General features: G+C 36.7%; 1 protein-coding gene and 1 long non-coding RNA gene across 2 annotated transcripts in view; one reads left to right on the plus strand and one right to left on the minus strand.

Annotated features, from left to right (window-relative positions):
• Positions 1–16,146: 16,146 nt before the first annotated feature.
• Positions 16,147–16,655, minus strand: LOC131803648 (uncharacterized). The gene is made up of 3 exons (XR_009342706.1): positions 16,532–16,655; positions 16,419–16,466; positions 16,147–16,336 (listed from the first exon to the last, which is right to left on the minus strand). It is a non-coding gene; the product is annotated as an uncharacterized LOC131803648 (long non-coding RNA).
• A 1,060-nt stretch (positions 16,656–17,715) lies between these two features.
• The window catches only part of LOC101894872 (exostosin-1), a 296,257-nt gene continuing 292,606 nt past the window's right edge, over positions 17,716–21,366 (plus strand). Inside the window, exon 1 of the mRNA XM_059125005.1 lies at positions 17,716–19,712. Coding sequence (XP_058980988.1) covers positions 18,799–19,712 — 914 coding nt within the window. The 5' untranslated portion in view covers positions 17,716–18,798. The remainder of the gene's footprint in view (positions 19,713–21,366) is intronic.

Here is a 21,366-nt window from a genome sequence, read left to right on the forward strand (position 1 = left end):
AGGAATGCACAAGAAATTTTTGCAAGTATTAATTAGTTATTATTATTCTCTCATTTAGTCACTCTCGGTTTTGAATGGAAATCGAAATACAAAACACACAGATGTACTTTTAATCAAATTTTCAATCAAAATTTCTTATACAACAAAAAAGACACAAAGAGACAAAAAACACCTTTGAAAATATTTTTTTAGTACTTTCGGGACGCACTCACAAATGCAAACTTTGTTCTTTTAAAAACTAATATAAATTGTGAGATGAAAAACTGCAAACAACTTCAGACTGCTGTTATTTCCAAGCCGCTCGTCCGACAGCTGCTATTCCAGTGACTGCTCATTATATTGTTTACAAGCGTACAAAAGCATTTTGGTGAGAATTTTGCAGGAAAAAAGTTATTCGTGATGAAATTTAAGCGTGATACTGTTATTTCTATATATTTGAATGGAAAACCACAAGTGGCTATCGTTAGAGCACTCCAGCATTTAAATGTGAATAAATATTTTGTGTCTCGTACCATCACTCGTTACCGTGATACTCGTAGCGTAGCCCGACGTCAAGGAATTGGGCGAAAGAAAACAGCAATATCAGCAGAAATTGTTCGAAAAGAAGCGACTTGATCGAACCCCGCGTCGCAGTGTCCGAAAAATGGCTCGTGATCTGAACATATGGCAATATTTCATTTGGCAAATATTGAAAATTTAGCTCGGCGTAAAGTCATTGAAATTCGAAAAAGTGCAAAAACTTACACCGCAACAGAAAGAAAATAGACTCAAAAGAGCTAAAGAGTTGCTTCGTTTGGCCGAAAGTGGTGAACTGCCGAATTTGGGTTTCTCCGATGAGAAAACTTTATTTGTCCAGCAGTTTGTAAACAAACAAACTGATCGTTTTTACTTGCCAAAGAGGTAAGCTGAAAATGTGAGCCTTCAGTTGGTCACCAGAACTCAAGCGCCGGCCACGGTGATGGTGTGGGCCGCCATAACATCCGATGGTCACTCTCCGCTCGTATTAATCGACCGTGGCATTAGAATGAATACCGAATATTATCGCGAAAATATTCTGGAGGGTGTATTAAAGACTTGGGCACGCAAGTATTTTGGCCGCAAACCTTGGACATTCCAACAGGACTCAACATCATCGCACTCAGCACACGCCGCCCAAGAATGGTTACAAAATGAGGTTTCTCGCTTCATTTTTAGCGCATAATGCCCACCAAAATCTCGGGTTACCAATCCGTTGGACTATTGTGTCTGGAGTATTTTGGAAAGCAAGGTTGACACTTAAAAATACCAAAGTGTCGATCACCTCAAGCAAGCGCTTAGCCGGGAAGGGCCAAAATACTACAGAGCAACATTCGGGCAGCGTGTGACGGTTTCATTAGACGTTTGAAGACCATAATTCGAACAAATCTAAACTTATTCTAAAATTTGATGTTATTTCGGACATTTTTGCTTTCTTTCAATGAAAATTTAAAAACAAATGTAAAAATTGTGGCGTTTGATTCTGTTCCAGTTTTTTATCTCAAACAATTTTTTAGTGCTTTCGGGACGCCCTCACATAGGCAAACTTTGTTCTTTTAAATACTAATATATAATCGCAGGATCAAGCATACCAAGGAAGTTAGGACTAATGGTCAGTATAGATAAAAAATGTTATCTGGATCCGGATTCATTCAACCAGATTAACCATAAAACAAGTAAAAAAGCAGTAAGTTCGGCCGGGCCGAACTTTTAATACCCTCCACCATTTGGTACAAATTTGGCAATTTCCAAAAAATAAAATCCGTTAAAAATTCTGCTAAAATTTTAAAAATACCGAATGCTTATACGACGACGTGGACCTGCATAGGCAACTTTTGTCATAAGTTATTACAATATTTAAATGCGAAACTTGAAGAAAAATCTGTTTATAATGTAGCTAAAATCATCAAAATACCGAATATGTGGGGTACCGTTATATGGGGGCTATACGAAGACGTGGACCTACATGGCCCATTTTCTGTTTTATGCTGCAGTATCTATTACGAACTTCAAATACCAAATTTGGAACGATTCCGTTAAATAATGTCGCTAAAATCATCAAAATACCGAATATCGGGGGGTATTGTTATATGGGGGCTATATGAAGACGTGGACCTACATGGCTCATTTTTTGTCTTAGGATGTAATATCCGTTACGAACATCAAATACCAAATTTGAAACGATTCCGGTAAACAATGTCGCTAAAATCATCAAAATACCGAATATCGGGGGGTACCGTTATATGGGGGCTACACGAAGGCGAGGACCTGCACAGATAATTTTCTGTCTTAGGTTTTAGTATCTATTACAAACTTCAAATGCCAAATTTGAAACAATTCCGGTAAATAATGTCGCTAAAATCATCAAAATACCGAATATCGGGAGGTACCGTTATATGGGGGCTATATGAGAACTTGGACCTACATGGCCCATTTACGAACTTAACCTACCTACTGGCAAAATATACATGTGTGCAAAATTTTAGCCTTCTATCTCAATTTGTTCGATAGATAGCGTGATTACAACAGACAGACGGACAGACGGACAGACAGACAGACAGACAGACAGACACACAGACAGACAGACGGACATGGCTAAATCGTCTTAGAATTTTACGCTGATCAAGAATATATATACTTTGTTGGGTCTGACATGAGTATTTCGAGGAGTTACAAACGGAATGACAAAATTAATATACCCTCCATAGTATGGTGGAAGGTATAAAAATAGATCTTCTCAAGACAGGGTTTATTTTAAAACCGGCGTGGAATCTACATACTACCGGAAGCATCACTGGGTACAGCATTTGTACATAATTATTAGGTGTGTCTGGTTACTTTTCCAGCAGGAATTGTCCAGCAACTTCTTTCTGAGAGAAAAGATAGTTTTATTCTCTTTTGCAAGGAAAATGCGAAAAGTAAACAAACGGTATTCCTGCAGAAGCTTGCAACTAATCAGCTGATTTGTCAAAACAAACCAATTTTCCCCCATAAGGAGAATTAAAACAAAGGAAGCAATACTAATTTAACAAGTTTTTTAAATAAAAATGTTGGAAATAGTCTTTTATTTTCTTATTACATATTAACATTTACGTTTTTCACATTTTGTAAAGTTTTCCCCCAAAAAATATTAGTCTTGCTAATTCCAAAAAAATATTTTCGAATTGAGAGCACAAAAATAAATAAACAAACAATAGAAAACATCTGATTGAATGTCGATGAATGAGAAGAAGAAGAGTTGCAAGTGATTGCAAGAAGAAATTTGTCCAGCAACAATTTGCAAACTCTCACTGAAAGAACTGTCAAAATTTCTCTCTCCAACCGCTCTCTTTTGCAGAACTTTCGGGTTAACAGACGACTTCCAGTAACAATTCGTAACAATTGTTACAAATTTTAGGGTAACCAGACACACCTATTATTGTGGTACACTTCAAAGTCGCAAATGGTTCTGCAAAAGCGTCCCTTACATTTTGTATTGAAACAATAACAATCAAGTTGAAAAGCAGTTAAGTTCGACCATGCGAAAATTTAATACCTCCACCATTCGGAAGGAACTTGAAACACTTAAAAAAATAAAAATACCGTTTAAATGAAAACCGTCTATATAAAGACGAGGACCTGCATAAGTAATTTTTTGTCATTGGCTGTAATATCGATTCCGAACTTCAAATACGAAATTTAAAACAATTTCTCTGAATAATGTCAACAATTTTTACAAATATCAATAATTTTTCATTCAATATTTCAAAATCGGTTTGACAGTTCATTGTCCCATCAGCGGTATCGTTGCTGATGTCTAGCTGTATTCTTCTTCTAATGACTAATAACTAAGTATTTCCCACCCTATTTGGCGGTTGATTATGGTAGTCCTAACTTTTTGTTAAGAAACTTTATCGTAAACTAAAAACGAAAGATTTTTATTTAAGGAACTTGGTAATTCACATGAGATATGTGTGCTCTTCGATTCTATTAATTTTTTGTTATTACCAAAAATCCAAACTGGAAAGCCAATAACATTCTACCTCAGAACATTTAATGCAAATGCATCTATCTATCTACACACACACACACACACAATGCTGCAAATTTTAATTGCTTCGAAATTCTTCCCATTTGTGGAGAAAACAATGAATTCATGTGGTTTTTCAATTCTAATTTTCCGTTCAACTTATTCTTCTCGTGCGGTTTCGGTATTCATAAAAAATGACTGCATTTCTTGTCTCTGATGCCACCGGAAACTTATGTGTCAGATACTTGCAGGTGTGTACAATGGGGACGGACAATTAAGTTAAACAACACGATAGTATTTGCCAAATGTTATCCCAGTGCGGAATTCGACAACAAAATTTATCTGCACCACAAACTGAGTACAAACAACAACAACAACATTGAGCATAAAAATTGTACAAAAAAAACAATGCATTTCCAAAGTGAACATTTGTTGGTTTAAAAAGATTGTTTTATTGTAATTTACCCTAAAAATAGGAACAATAAAACACGCTACGCACGACTTTTGTTCGAATTTCTAGGGACATTTTTTGAGAATGTTAGACAAACAGTAAAGAATTATTTGAAAACATTACAAAAATTAACGACGTTTGATTATTGTTTGGTGCGAAATTCTTTAATCTATTTTATTAGAATTTAAAGTTAATTGATTCTTTATAATTAATTGCTCCCATCCATTAGAGTTTGCAAATAATTAGCTGTTATATAAGTGTCTATACTATATATTATATAGTGTCTATACGACGACATGGACATGAATAGGTAACTTTTGTCATAAGCCATTACAATATTCAAATGGGGAACAAAAATCTGTGAATAATAAGCTAAAATCATCAAAATACCGAATATCGGGAGGTACCGATATATGGGGGCTATACAAAGACAACAGACAATTCCATAACGAACTTCTAATACCAAATATGAAACAATTCCAGTAAACAGCGTCGCTAAAATCAACAAAGTACCGAATATGGGGAGGTACCGTTATATACGAAAACGTGAACCTACATGGTCCATTTTCAATACCAAAAGTTCTGCAGACATAATATACATTTGAGTACAATTTTATCAATCTACTTCATTTCATTCGAAAGCTAGAGTGATTTCCACAGACGGAAAGACGGATAGACGGACGGACATCGCTAAATCGACATAGAATTAATGCTGATCGCCACTGCGACGCGGGTTTCGATCAAGTCGCTTCTTTACTTTTCGAACCATTTCTGCTGATGTTGCTGTTTTCTTCCGTTAACTTCCTTAACGTCGGGCCAGTGACAGCTCATTATATTGTTTCCAAGCGTACAACAGCATTATGGTGAGAATTTTCCACAGAAGTTATTCGTGATGGAATTCAGGCGTGATAGTGTGATTTCTTTAGATTTGGCTAGAAAACCACAAGTGGCTATCGTTAGAGCACTCCAGCATGTAAATGTGAATAACGTCGTCGGGCTACGCTACCAGTATCGTTATCGTGATACTGGTAGCGTAGTCCGACGTCAAGGAAGTAACGGAAGAAATCAGCAACATCAGCTAAAATGGTTCGAAAAGTAAAGAAGCGACTTGATCGAAACCCGCGTCGCAGTGGCCGAAAAATGGCTCGTGAGCTGAACATATCGCAATATTCCATTCGGCATGTATTGAAAAATGAGCTCGGGGTAAAGCCATTGAAATTCAAAAAAGTGCAAGAAGTTGCACCGCAACAGAAAGAAAATAGACTCAAAAGAGCTAAAGAATGTGGTGAACTACTGAATTTGAACCGAGAAAACATTCGTTATCCAGCAATTTGTAAGCAAACAAAATGATCGTGTATCGTGTTTACTCGCCAAAGAGGTCAGCTGAAAATGCGCACCACCGGTTGGTCACCAGAACTCAAGCGCCGGCCATGGTGATAGTGTGGGCCGCCATAACAGCCGATGGTCGCTCTCCGCTCGTATTAATCGACCGTGGCCCAGGAATAAATGCCGAATATTATCGCGAAAACATTCTGGCCTTGAGCACGTAAACATTTTGGGCGCAGACCTCAAAACTCAGCACAGGACTTATCACCATCGCACTCAGCACGCGCCACCCAAGATTGGTTACAAAATGAGGTTCTCGCTTCATTTCCAGTGCACTATGGCCACAAAAAACTCCGGATACCAATCCGTTGGACTATTGTGTCTGGAGTATTTTGGAAAGCAAGGTTGGCAATAAAAAATACCTCAAGGAAGCGCTTCGCCGGGAATGGGCCAAAATACCGCAGTGCACCTTGTGGCGGTTTCATTGGCCGTTTGAAGGCCATAATTCGTGCCAAAGGTGACCACTTCGAACAAACCTAAATTTATTCTAAAGTTTGATGCTATTTCCGACATTTTTTGAATTCATTCAATAAAATTAAAAAAAAGTTTAATTTTTTTTATCTCACCCTGTATATGAACATTGTTTTGAAATTCAAATAATAAAGAAAACGATTAAAAAATATCGCAAATTCAGTTTTAGAAAAATTTTATATTGTGAGGTAAATTAGGAATGAAGGTGAGAATACATAAAACGCTTTTTATTGACTAAAGTCGTCGGCTGGCTTCTTCGTAGAGGAACCAATGAGTTTTAGGTTGACTTAGTTCGATTTTGGGCCTGCGCTCCTTTGTTCTTTTCCAGTCAAAAAGTCATTTAATGTATTCTCACCTTAAATATTACAAATTTCTAAAGAGGCACTTCGGACTAAATTTCAATTGATTTTTCGTGGTTGTTCCTCAATCCTAAAAATTTGTAAAAAAGTTAAAATATACTAAAACAATTGTTGCATATTTTTTTAATATTTCATATTTCAAAATAAGACTCGAACAGAGTTGCGGTTTGTATACTTCCTTTGACGTATTTTTACATTATATCTGGCAGCCAGATGGCTTGGAAGGGGGACTTTAAACTTGGCCCATGAACGCGTGCGGTAATGCATCTACCAGTACTCTTTTACCAGGACATTTTGGCATATAAGTTAATGTTAGAAGTTAAAGTTTATTTCACACTGCTATGGTGTTTCTTTATTTTGTTACTAACATTTATGTTGCGGTGCTATGCACCTCTCTTGTTGGATTTACAATTATGAATACTTCAACTTAAAACTAATATTATACTGCAGCCTGGTCGTGCTCGTTATTACGCTGAGTCATCACTTGCGGAGCGCTGGTATTAGTGCGCGTGTTTGTGGCGGATGACTGCCCTGGTGTCATATTCCTGTTGATTTGTCGGACTGCTTGCGCAGCATAATGATGGGAATGTTTACTAGTTGGTTTGCATATTTAGTTTGATGTTTATTAGGGTGAGCCGTTAACTCCTCCCTCTCGAATTATCAAGCGTCTCGATTGATGTGTTTAGAAATATGGCAGATTATAAAGACTGCCGCGTTGATTCAAGTTAATATTGTGGTTTGCTAGTTGTTTTGTTTTGATAACAGATTCTGTTGTGCCGGCTGCCAATTGGCTTTCTGACACAGTCATTTCTATTTGAGGTCTAGACATTCCTTCATGTGGGGTCATTTTTATAATTTTCATACTAGTTTTGCGCCTTTGCCTCATTTTTACTGCCATCAGGAGGATGACCAATGCTAATATGAGACTGATGTTAAAACATAAACTGGTCTTGAATTCAGTATTTAGACGCTCGATCCTTTTATTACTTTTCACGTGCAACGTTTTTAGTAGTTGTAGAGATAGTATTTCTTCGGTGTAGTTGTTTCTAGCTGAGTGTTTTAGTAGCGCAGGCAACGGTTTGGAGTAAGCAGCTTCTTCGACGGTGAAATTTTTGTTGCCTATCCTAATTGTAGAATTACTAAATCTTATTAAATAAGTTCCTGTTACATTTTTTTCGTTTCCATTTATGACAATGTTTTCTTTTATGTTATTTATCAAAATTAATCCAGGTTCTATTTCCTCTAAATTATTAATGTGATCTGCATTTACTATTGAACAATTATGTGGGATATTAGTTACTAATTTAGGAATACATGTATTGTTTGTTATATTGGCTACATTAGATTCTAGACATAATTCAATACCATTTATTTTTTGACAAGGACTTTTAATTCCAAATGTTGCTCTTTCACATTTTACAATTTTCTTATAATCAAGATTTAAAACAGTATTTTGATTTTTTACAGGTCTTATGGTTATGACATTACAAATTTCTTTTACAGTTTTGGGAATGCTTATAATGTAAATTATATTAGTACTATTGTTTACAATTTTTATTCGTGCGAAATTTAAAGCTTGTTCAATGTTTTGAAACGGGATTTCATCTTGATTAAATATTTCTTCTATTCTTCTAATTTCTATTTCCGATAAAATAAATGTGTTTACAATGTTGGATTTTGTTAAATGAATGGCCGAATTAATATTCGTTATTTCCTCCTTTAAAATTTCAACTTTGTACTTTGCCTGCAATATGAGGGTATTACGGAAGTCCTCACTAGTCTTTAAAATTTTTGAAATACTATTTGTCGCATTCGTTATCTCCTGCATTTTTTCTATTAGATCTCTGTTGATTATTAACTGGTTATTGCTGTTGTCTGTTAACTCATTGATTTTGTTTTTCAAAAGCATAAGGTCATCATGGTCTGGACTACCTGCCAGCCATTTCCACGCCGTTCCAATCTCATCAAGAGATCTTTTAGATCTCTCTTCAGGCATTAGCCGATTTATAAGGTGAGATAGGGTAGTGATGTCATTATGTAGGAAGGGGAGTAGTGGGTGGTTGTCTGGAATTCCTTTGGCCAAGTCGTCCTTGATCCTCTCTAGAGTGTCATGATATTCCTTGATGTTAATAACATGCAAAATTTTGAATGTCCCTGTTTGTATTTTTCCTATTCCACTCTCTATAAGAACCACTTCTGATTGAGAGTAGTCCAATATTTCTGTGACCCCTAGGCAACCTGTAATTAAGAACTGGAAACCCGGTAAATAAGTAAGTCAGTTTCTGATATGACTCTTATGGACTATTCTCCCTGATTGAGTCAGGACAGTTGAGTGCCTATTCTCCTTTACAACTTCTTCTTTGAAACGTTTAGATAATTTGGTTCCTAATCTCTTGTTCTGTTTGACAAATATTTTCTGACCTTCTTGATATTCTTTTGGTTCTTCCCTAACACGATTATGATTTGCCAAATCATTTTCCTGTTTCCTCAAGAGTCTTTCGTAGTTGTTAAGGCGAGTCCTTTCGTAGTCCTCTGGTCCAAAGGTCGTCGGTCGTCCAAAAAATAGATCTACGGGTTTCTTTCCAATTGACGAATGTATTGTGTGATTGTACTTGTTAACGCTATCTTGCAGTAGCTCCTCAAAAGAGTAATCGGGTCGCTCACACTTACTGCAACGCATAATTTCCGATAAGGTCGAATGGAATCTCTCTATTTGCCCATTAACCTCGCTCTTATAAGGCGGTGCCGTAAAAATTTCCATGCCAAGTTCGTCTTCCAACATAAACCGAATGGTCTGAGAATTGAAAGATCGCTCGTTATCAAATACAATTGACTTCGGGACCCCAAAGTAGAAAATTATTTCTCTCAATGGTTTCCTAATGTCTTCAATGCCTTTGCCATTTATCATTCTGGTTACTGCGAATTTTGTAAATTTGTCTATTGCGGTTAAAACTCGAAACTTGTCTGTAGAGAAGATATCTATGTGGATTGTATGCCCAGGATAAGTTGGCATAGGTGTCTTATTAAGTTTGGGAGCGTTCGGATGTCGCTCATACTTATTTTCTTTACATACTTTACAGATATTGATCACATTCTTTATTTTCCTAGTCATAGAAGGGAAGTAATAGCTCTCTAAAATTTGTCTCCTATTCTCGGCATTATTCCTATGTGCTCTGTTGTGAGTCTCAATAATGATTTGTTTTTGTCTCTCCTCATCAGTAACATCTTCAACCATTGTTCGAGCGAATCGTACTTTAATGTTTCTGAAGTGATGAGGGTACAGTGCTTGAATCATAAGCATAACTGGCTCTGAGGTCTTGATGCCGTTGACTACTGTAGGATTTAAGTATCTCTTTAATATGACTTTCAGATCTGATTCCGCTAGACTGGTTTCTTTAATGATATGTCTATGGTAGGAGGGAAATACAATGTTAAATTCATATGAGGAAGCTGATGATTCCTCAATAATGATCTGATTTTTGAAGGTATTTATTGGCACCTCAGCGGAAGGAATTAGGTCTTCCGATGAGTCCTCGGCACTGTGAACCGTGGGCGTTAGGGAGTTAACATCTGTCACTGGTGGTCTCGATAGCGTGTCCGCGACTACATTCGTGCTACCTGGTTTATAAATTAACTCGTAATTATATTCTTCTAACTGTGCCTTCCACTTCTTCATCTTCACATTTGTGTTCTTGTTGCTTAGCGCAAATGTCAAAGGTTGATGGTCGGTAAATATCTTTATGCTTCTTGCTCCATACAAGTAACAATTCAATTCCTTTAAAGCCCAAATTATCGCCAGCATTTCTTTCTCATTTGTCGCATATTCCTCTTCTGCCCTACTGAGAGTTCTAGAAAGGTATGTGATAGGTCTATTGCCTTGAGATAAAACTGCTCCTAAAGCGTATTTCGAGGCGTCAGTAGTGAGTTCAAAGGGCTTATCAAAGTCGGGATAGTTCAAAACGACTTCCTCCGATACCAAACAGTTCTTGAGCTGTTTGAAACTTTCAATCTGTTCGGAATTCAAATTGACACTGATTTTTTTTGACTGGTTTCTCGGGGTTTTCCCTATATCGCCTCTCATCATGGAAGTTAATGGTTTGGCTATTTGAGCATAGCCCCTTATGAATCTCCGATAATGTCCAGTCAAACCTAGGAACGATCGCAAGTCATGAACTGTTCTGGGTTGAGGGAAATTAACTATGGCCTTAAGTCTGTCTGGGTTTGCAGAAAAACCTCCTTCCTTTACATTGAACCCTAAGAAGTCAATTTCTTCCTTTAAGAATTCACTCTTGTCCAAATGAACTTTCAGATTAGAGTCTTCCAAAGTGCGGAATATTATCCTCAAATTTTCAATGTGTTCCTTTTTAGTCCTACCAAATATCAAAATGTCATCAATGTAGACGTAGCACCGTTTCCCTATATGCTCTCTAAGAATATCATCTAGAGCTCTTTGGAATATTGCAGACGCGTTACGTAGTCCAAATGGTAGTCTTGTGAACTCGAACTTTCCATTCTTGACGGAAAAAGCTGTTTTCTCAATATCGGATTCCTTAAGTGGAATCTGATGGAATCCGCTCTTTAAATCTATGGTGGAAAAGTATTTCTGTTCGCCTAAGTTAGCCAAGATTTCTGTAATTTCAGGTATGGGGTATCTGTCAGGTCTAGTTATCTCATTAAGTTTCCTATAGTCAATAACCATGCGGTATTTTTTCACACCTGAAGCATCTGGTTTTTTTGGTACTATCCAAACTGGAGCATTATATGCGGACCTGGAAGGGCGAATTATCCCGTCCCTTAATAGTTCTTCTATCTGTTTGTCAATTTCGGATTTCAGTGCCATTGGATACGGATAGGATTTTGAATAAACTGGACTATCACTACTCGTATTAATTTCAGCTTGTACGATTGTTGAATAAGTGAGTTTTTTATTGGGATCTGCAAAAAGGTTTGGATGGTCATCCAAAATATTCCTGACTTCTTTTTCATCTTCGGGATTTAGATGATTTAAACGTAGATTCATGTTATTAATCTCATCAATTTGCAGCTCTTTCAAAGGAAATTTCTTTCCATCCAGAATTGTGAGATAGGATCTCCAAGTGTAAATCACTGCATTCAAAGATTTCAGGGTATCATTCCCTATTATCCCATCAAAGGTCTCTAGACCAGGAAGGATGTAAAATTCTAACTTTCCGATCCCGCAATTAAAAATGTCAATAAAACTATGGGTCTCTATACTAACTATGCCGCCTACGGACTTAACATGAAAAGGTTTCTGGTTCTTTAGAGGGTTTTTAATAAATTTGCCATTAATATAATTTTTGTTCGAACCGGTGTCTATAAGAAATTTAAGTTCGTTGCCATTTTTCATTCTGAAAGGGAGGTATGGCAACGTTGAAGCTAGTCTAAAAAATTAACGTCATCTACAATTGCCAACTGATCGTCTAGATCCTCCTCGTACGCTTCGTCATAGGAAACCTCATATTCCTGTTCATCAGAACCATTCATTTCATCCGGCTCTGCATCCTCACGTATTTGGGCCTCAACATTAAACATTCTCTGCTGCTTTTGCGGCTGATGAATATTTCCTGAATTATTTCTCTTAAAGTTAGGCTGAACATTGTTAAAAGCATTACTCAACTGTGGCCTATTCTGATAGTTTACCTGCCTAGTCTGTATTGATTGATCCACGTCCATTGGTACAGCAGGTTTAGGAGGAAGTGGGGGTCTGTATCCTCCGTATTGGGGGTGTCCAAAATTATTCACTACTGGAGGTCGATTCGAAAAGTTCGCCGGCCCTCCGTATTGTTGTTCTCCACTTCGGAAATTCTGATAACGATATTGAGTAGGGCCTCTGTACCTTTGGTTACCTTGAAAATTCCTATCACCAATCGTCAGCTGTGGGTAAAAATGTCTAGGAGGGTTAGTTTGGGGGATCCTGTTTGGTCTAGATCCTTTCTCGGTAGCGTGTTGAATACGCACACCTAGATTACCTAATTTTAAACAGGCATTTAGAGCCTGAGGCAAACTTGTCGGGTTTGTAACACTCATTAAGCTTGGAAGATTACCATTAAGTCCTCGAATAAAGGTGTCCAAAGCCTTGTCCCTATATGTTTGGGTCAATACATCCAAAGCCTCGTTCCCTATATCCAGACAATCAATCTTGTCCAGAATCAAAGACAAATGGTGGTAAACCTTCTGGTAAAAATCTGTTATGGTTTGCCCACCCTGAGATAGGACGGTCATTTGATACTCTAAGGTCGAAATATCTCTCTTATCTGAAAAATGAAGCACTAAACACTTTCTTATCGCTTTCCAATTTAATGGGGTCCGATAAGACTCCAAAGCCGTGTCGGCCTCACCAACAATTTTATGCCTAACAGTGTGTAGAATTGTGAAGTATTTGGTTGTTCCCCTTTGTGACTCATAAATGTTCATGATCCTATCAACAGCTTTCCTCCACGAACTAAATTCTCCTGGCTTGCCCGAGAATTCCCTTAACGTCTTCACTATGTCTGGTATTCTCTCTCCTTCTGAGATATCCCCAGATCCTTCTATGTCGACATCTTTAGTGGCGGTAACATCCTCCCCCTGTTTGAGAAGGTTTGCCACCGTCTCACTTATTATTCGTTTCACCTCATTAGTCTGACTTTCCGTAAAGGGATTAAACCTTACGGGAGCTGCCCCAGAAGGCGAAGATGTCTGTCCTGAAACACTCATAGCTTCGACCCTTGTTATTAAGTTGTTTAAATCTTCCGGCATTGGCCGCTCGAAAAAAAGGAGAAAAAGAAACACCAAATCCTAGTTCTCGTCACAAATCTATTATCAAAATTTCTTTAAACTTATTTCAGCACGGATATGACTCTTTAAATTTGGATGCCACACTCTATTTTTTTGTTTAACTTAATCTAACATTTCATATTTCTTACATTTGTTAATTTCGCACAAATATGATTTTTTTTGTAAATTTAGATGTCACACTTTATTTTTTGTTTTACCTTACTCTAACATTTCTTTCTTCTTACTTTGTTATTTTTGTTAAACGTATTCTAGCACAAATATGATTTTTGTAAATTAGATTTCACACTTTCACTTTCTGTGTTATTCCTTATTTTGTTTAATTTTATTTTAACATTTCTTCTTTTTTACTTTTGTTAAATTTATAATAACTTACTAATAATAATTTGATCATTTTCCTTATATCCCGGTAGTCCGCTAGTTCTTACGTAACATCCTTTTCGTACTCCTACTCAGGAACGGTTCTCGTACCGGCTGTTGGGATGTTTTAATCCTTGTGGTTGTTGGGTTCTAGGATGTGTTGATCCTTGTAGTTGTTGGGCGCCAGTTAATGTTAGAAGTTAAAGTTTATTTCACACTGCTATGGTGTTTCTTTATTTTGTTACTAACATTTATGTTGCGGTGCTATGCACCTCTCTTGTTGGATTTACAATTATGAATACTTCAACTTAAAACTAATATTATACTGCAGCCTGGTCGTGCTCGTTATTACGCTGAGTCATCACTTGCGGAGCGCTGGTATTAGTGCGCGTGTTTGTGGCGGATGACTGCCCTGGTGTCATATTCCTGTTGATTTGTCGGACTGCTTGCGCAGCATAATGATGGGAATGTTTACTAGTTGGTTTGCATATTTAGTTTGATGTTTATTAGGGTGAGCCGTTAACTTATATGTCAACATTCTAGCCCGCTGGTTAAGGATTTTTCTTTTTTTCTTTCACTCATTTCGCATACATTTTCTTGCTTATTTTTTTTGTTAGTTATCATTTCACATCTCTTTGAAAGTGTACAAAAACCCAACATAAACACTCGAACAAACTAGATATCTCTCAACAAGATTTGGCGTACTCTATGATCAATACCGTATATGTATTCAGCACCATCAGATGTCTAATATACCACCTTTTGGTACAAATTATTTATGTTCTGATCGTTAAAATTTAATTGTTTGGGACATGATGGAAATATATATTTTTCTTGATTCCTTAATAACGCCATCATCAAGACAATACCGAAACTATCCCTTTCCAACTAATTTGTAAATATTTTTACCAAACACAGCGATAGGTCAACAAGGGCGACGATTGTGTTTTATAAAGCAAGAAGCTATTAATATACTTTGCCCTCTAAAGAGGCAATCAACATTGTAAAAACTCCTAGAATATATCATTGAGGACGAATTTGCCTTTGGTCTGTTCCAGATCTTCAAGAATGAAAAAGTTTTTACTACGATAACCCATTTTCGATATCTTTATGATATCGAAAAAATTGCAAAACTAGTAGATTCTTGCAGGTACTTATATTAAAATCATTTCAAATTACAAAAGAAAACAAGTAAGCAAAGGCTACAACACTACAATATGTTAGAAGCCCCCTTATGTCCAAATCCATTTTGGAAAATTTCGCTTTTGAAATTATGTCACGAAGCACTGCCGAGATATTGCCCTTAACATTTTGACCAGGACATTTCCTAAATATTCACGCACTCCGTCGTGCTATTAGTTGTTGTCGTCCTTTTTACAGCTAAATATAATCCAATGGTCATCCAAAATGCTAGAATTCTTCCCTGTCCTTAACTCTCTTCTCAGGTGTGTCGATTTGCTTCAATTGTGTGATCGGAAAAACATTTCTGTTTTTGGTTCATTTGAACCCCTAAATATTTTTCAATCATCTCCAAAAGCAGAAGGCCCCTCTGTATCTCCAAATTTTGTCTCATCTATATTATTTGCTTGTCTACGATATTTGGCTATATTCGTCTACCCGCTGTCTTAAACTCTAACTTCATGCGAGATTTCGTTTCCTTTGGTTTCTATTTGTGACCTTTATAAAGGCTGCAAAATCAGGAACATTTTTAGTTGCTGGTCCATTTCAACCCCTAAATATATTGCGGACATATTTGAAAACAATAGGCCTAGACCTTCTAAGCTTAACCCTACCCTTACGCACATTTTCGTGAGGATCGGATGATAATTGCAATTTGTATATAATAACCCCAAACTGTGTTGTAAGGTGAAAAATATTACAAAATATACACTTAAATATTATAAGTCAAATTGAAAAAATCGCATGCGATAAAAAATACGAAAAAAATAATAAAAAATGTCAGAAAACACTACAAAATCTATATTAACATTATTATTGGCATCTTTTTATGCGATTTTTTTCCTTTATGCCAAGAGGACATTCTGAATTGACAAAATGTGTCAAATCGGTCCAGCCATTCTTGATATATAAGCATTCTAGCTATTATCCCCTTTATGTATGAAAATTGTATATATTTCGCTGTATATATATATATATATATACGATATAAAAAATTTTTACTTTTAATGGAAAATCTGACTTTTATTTAACACAAATGTTATGGTCTATTTAACCCACTAAATATTATCCGATGACCATTCAAATCGGAAAGCTTCTGCCCAGCCCCAAGCTCTAGCCCCAAACTAACTTCCGCTTCGATTGGTCTATAATTGCGACCTGTAGAGCAACTGCAAAATCAGGAAAAGGTATTGGTCAATTTCAACCTAAATATTATGCAATCATCTCCAAAAAAATCTCCAATAGGCTTCTATTCTGGCCCTAGCCGCACCTCCATTCTAAATTTCCTGAAGATCGGGCCATAATTGCGACCTGTAGAGTGATTACAAATTAACATGGACAGACATGGATCAACACTCAAAAAAATTGGTATCAGTTGGTAGCTTTACATTACCTATTTTTGTATTAGAATTGATATCCGCATTTAAAACAAAAAATATACCTAAAATTGTTTAAAAACATTGTGTAAAAAGACACTCACATATTCCATTCAGTTGTCGAATTTACCTTTTGTCCAAACAGAATAAATTATTTCTAATTAGTATTGGCACTATCGTTTTGACATTGACACACGGTCTACTAACTGTGAAATGACTTCTTTGTACAGAATCGAGATGTCGCTGCTTCAAATTGTTTGTCACAAAGCGCATGTCCAGTTTATATGTCACATTTTGATTTAATAACGTAAACAAAAACAAAACTTGACGGAAGGAAGACAACAAACATTCACATTTTTCATGACTGCTGGTACAACAAATTAAACATACTCAGTTTCCTATGAGACTTTGTAACGAACGCATTGCAAGAACAGGCGGTACGGACGGTGTGCACTAAGTTTTTCTCGTGGAATAAATTTGTTTATGAATGATACAAGATGCAAAACAGCACAATTGTGTAATCTTAAAGATTAAACTATTTTCAAAAATAGTTGGTAATTCAAGAAAAGAATGTAAATACCGTAAAAGTTTGTTTGTTGAAATTACATTATCCGCCTTTTTTAACAACATTAAACGTAACAGAGAATAGGATGATGAGTAGAGAGAATCGTAAAGGGAGCGCAAAATATTAAAACGAAATGCTAATATTTTTATTTAAACACACTTTCGCTCAAATTTTAGTGGATTTGTAAAAATAGCCTTCTTTTTCGACAATTAAATCAAATATTTGTTTTAATAAAGTAGCAAATAAGTAATAACAGTTTAAAATTGGTTTAAGTTGTAGTGAGTTCCTTTATTACAAATTTATAAACATCGATAAACACACAAACCACGAAAATTATTTTAATTAATAAAATAACGACCAAAGTCTGTACATACTTCATGGATAAAATGTAGAAAAAACAAAAACGAAATTAAAAGAGCCCTAAAAGGTCTCTGAACAAAAAGTGGAATTCGATTCGACAATCAGTTACCTAAACATATGAATGATAGCGGAAGAGAGGCTTAATTCTCGTCCTATGAAATTTAATACAGTTTTCATCTTACCTTTCTTTCCTATGGATAAAAGTGCATTTTAAATTTTCATAGAACAAGAAATAAGCCCACGGTGCACAATTTTGTTTAAAGAAAGTTGTTGGCTTCTCTAAATTTGAACATGTTTACATTTTGAATTTTTGTTGATCAACAATTGGGCCAATTTAAAATAACTCACAATTCTATAAAATTAAATCCACCTGAATGGCATCACTGGTGGATATTGGTTGGCAAACAAATGTTATCATTCGTTCGTGATTTGTAATTCTTATTGGATAAAGAAGAAGATATGGCTGTCATACAAATTATTCTCACTCACTCTCCAAACATTCTCTCTCAACTCATTATGTTTCTCTGTTTTTCTTTACAAATCCTCCCGTTTTCGATCTCGAGAAACCTAACTATAAATTTCGGTCGGTAAAAATTCTATGTGTTGTGTTGTGCGTGAGAAAAATATTCAATTTTCATTGGGAAAATAATTAAAGAAAATCAAAAAATCTAACAAATACAAATGAAAGCGCGGATCATCGATGTCAAGTGAATGCAATTTTCAAATGTGCGGATGTAATCGAAGAAGTGCGAGAAATGAATGGGCAATAGAATTTGTTGGCTAACGCCCCCCAAAAGGAAGTGTATGGACTGTGCCGCCCCGCGCTTCCGAAATAGATGGACGGACACGAGTGCATGGAAAGGGAGTAGTGTGTTACCACGAAAAAAGAACGAAATCTTTCCTGAATAGAAACGCATAATAGCCCAGAATTACAAGAAACGGGACAGGGCAAGTGAGTGCGTGTGTGTGTGACTTGTTGTTGGCCACCAGGCTGAGTTTTTCCTTGGAAGGGAAGCTATTGCACGAAAAAAAAAACAAATAAAATAGAAAATGTGCAGTGCTTGGAGTAGATACAAACGACAACAATGTATGTGTAGTTTGCCATTCATCTCCTTTAGTTGTAGCTGGGAGCTCTTAGATGTATCGTAAATCTCATCGGGCAGCGAGATGCAAGCGTTATCGAGTAGTAATTTCGGTGAAATCGTGCAGCTACGAAAAGCAAAAACAAATGAATGACCCACAAAGGGCACCATAAACTGAACATAGTTGTCAAATCCCCCCAATCCTTGAGTGAAACACATCTACTAACCACTAGTCCCACCTTAACAAAACGAAGAATACCCTTGAAAAACCGCGACCATTTCACTATCCGAAATAAATTGTTGAACACCCCTTCTCCCCCATTTCCTTGTTAAAGCAAACGCCATTCAGTGAACTTGTCCTAGGCCATTTCACGGTAGATTAGTAGAAAAATGCAAGCCAAGAAACGTTATATTTTGGTTTTTGTGTCGTGCGCGTTCCTCGCTTACTGTTATTTCGGCGGTTACCGGCTGAAAACTGCAACGCATCGTCGTCGAAATTCCGGGCTGCCGTCATCGTCATCATCGAACGCGGACAGTGATAGTGAAACCTTAGATCAATTGCCAAGCTTTGTGGCCAGTGAAATGGGTCGGGACTTCCTGCACTCTGTTAAGCCCGATGTAGTAGAGCTGGTACACAAGACTCGAAGCTCTATGCTTAGTACCTCGAATTCAGCAGCGCCGGCAGCAGCAGTAGCTGCAGATCAGCAGTTGGCCAACTCCAACAGCCAAGGCAGCTCCGCAACGTCTTCCTCCACGTCCATGCGTCCTTGTCGCATGGAAACCTGTTTCGACTTCAGCAGATGTTACAATGAGTTTCTCATCTATGTCTATCCACCTGAACCATTAAACTCGTTGGGTGCCGCTCCACCGATATCGCCCAATTATCAAAAAATCATAACCGCCATACAAGAATCGCGATATCATACGCCGGATCCTCAAAAGGCATGTCTGTTCGTATTGGGTATTGATACCCTGGATCGCGACTCGCTGTCCGAGGATTACGTGCGCAATGTGCCATCTCGTTTGGCTCGTCTACCCCATTGGAACAATGGTCGTAATCATGTCATCTTCAATTTGTATTCGGGCACGTGGCCCGACTATGTTGAACATTCGCTGGGCTTCGATACGGGTGAGGCGATTTTGGCCAAGGCCAGTATGAGTATCCAGCATGTTCGTCATGGCTTCGATATAAGCATTCCATTGTTTCACAAGCAATTTCCGTTGCGTGCCGGTTCAACGGGTCTGGCCTCATCGATGCACTTTCCGTCGAACAAGAAGTACCTACTGGCCTTTAAAGGAAAACGGTAAGTATTTGATGTGGAAATTTCTAAAAACAGATCCTTGTACTATTTAAATGGCCTAGCGCTGTAAAATTTAAATAAAGAGGACGAACGGCATTGCTCTACTACTTAGAACTACTCTACTTAGAATTGAATTAATAATTTCTTAACGTCTCCTACCCGTTTTTTTTGGAAAACTTGATATAATGGTCACTCTTATACTACAATTTATTCATTTATTCTTCTTTCAGAGAGGTTCTGTTGAGTTTAGGTTATTGAGAGAATTTTAAATTTGACCGATCAGGTCATGTTTTTTTTATCAAAAATTGAAACATTTATATTTCGAATCCCCTTTGAATCTGGATAATATATGTTCATCCACTGCTCAATGTTCTGCACTGTTAACTATAATAATCACACGAAGGGCTCGAAAAAATCCAGGACGTGGTGATGGCTAAATGAAAAAGATTTAGCAAAAACGTTGATCTGAAACGGGATACATATTGGTTTAATGAGCCAAAGTCAAGGCAAATTCTCTTAATATTTGACAAAAGTATATTAACTAATGGTACTCGACTATTTGTGTCCAAATGCTGCTAACATGCAACAATTTATTCGAAACTACTGCCAGATTCCAACACTTGTTTATACACACTGTGTTCATGGAATATATACGTTTCAAAAAAAAAAAAAAAAAAAAAAAAACTAATAATACCTTTTCCACCCTATGTTATGAGTAGAACCCCAAAGAACACGATTAAATAATTTTTGCCAGAAAAAGTATACCTCTTTAATTCTCGATAATAATGATGTGTTTGATTTAAGATGAAATACGTCGTATTTCCAAAATCCATTGTCTCGTAGCAGCTTTAAACTTTGCGTGGAACTTATTTTTATACCCTACACCTTGAAAAGTTGAGTATATTAACTTTGTCATTCCGTTTGTAATATCCCTAAATATTCGTCATGGACTCCATAAAGTATATATATATATATTCATAAATTCTAAGTCGATTTGACAATGTCCGTCCGTCTACGTCCGTTACGTAGACCTTCAAAATTTGGTAGAAAAATTTGAATTGTGTCTAGGATGGTTGGTATTGAAAATGATACATAGCTGTCCACGGTTAGGTATAGCCTAAACGATATTCGCTATTTTAAAGGTTTTTGCCACATTTTTCTACGAACTTGTCTAACGGATTTGTCTAAAAATTGGTATTTGTAGGTCATAATGGATTCCAGATCCGGTTGCGAAACATTGTATATATAGGTTTACGCTTAGGTATATCCGCCATAGAACGGTATTCGGTATTTTTATCATTTTTGCATATTTTTTAAGGATTTGTCTAAAGATTGGAATTTGTTGATCATAATGGGTTCTAGCTCCGGTGGCAGAACATTGAATATTTAGGTCCACGTTTTTCTAAAGCGCGCATATTACAATACCCACCGATATTGCGTATTTTGATAATCCTAGTCACATTTACCCACGAAATTGTTCCAAATGTGGTATTTAAAAAGATTTTTTAGATGACAATCCTTGAAGTTTAAAATTTCCTACATAGGTTCCCGTTTTTGCATGGGGGCCATATACAACGGCCTCACCCACTTTATGTTTTTTAATTTTGTCATTCCGTTTGTAACTCCTCGAAATACTCATGTCAGACCTAACAAAGAC

The sequence above is a fragment of the Musca domestica genome, unplaced genomic scaffold, assembly GCF_030504385.1.
Source record: "Musca domestica strain aabys unplaced genomic scaffold, Musca_domestica.polishedcontigs.V.1.1 31, whole genome shotgun sequence".
In the NCBI taxonomy this organism is placed as follows: domain Eukaryota; kingdom Metazoa; phylum Arthropoda; class Insecta; order Diptera; family Muscidae; genus Musca; species Musca domestica.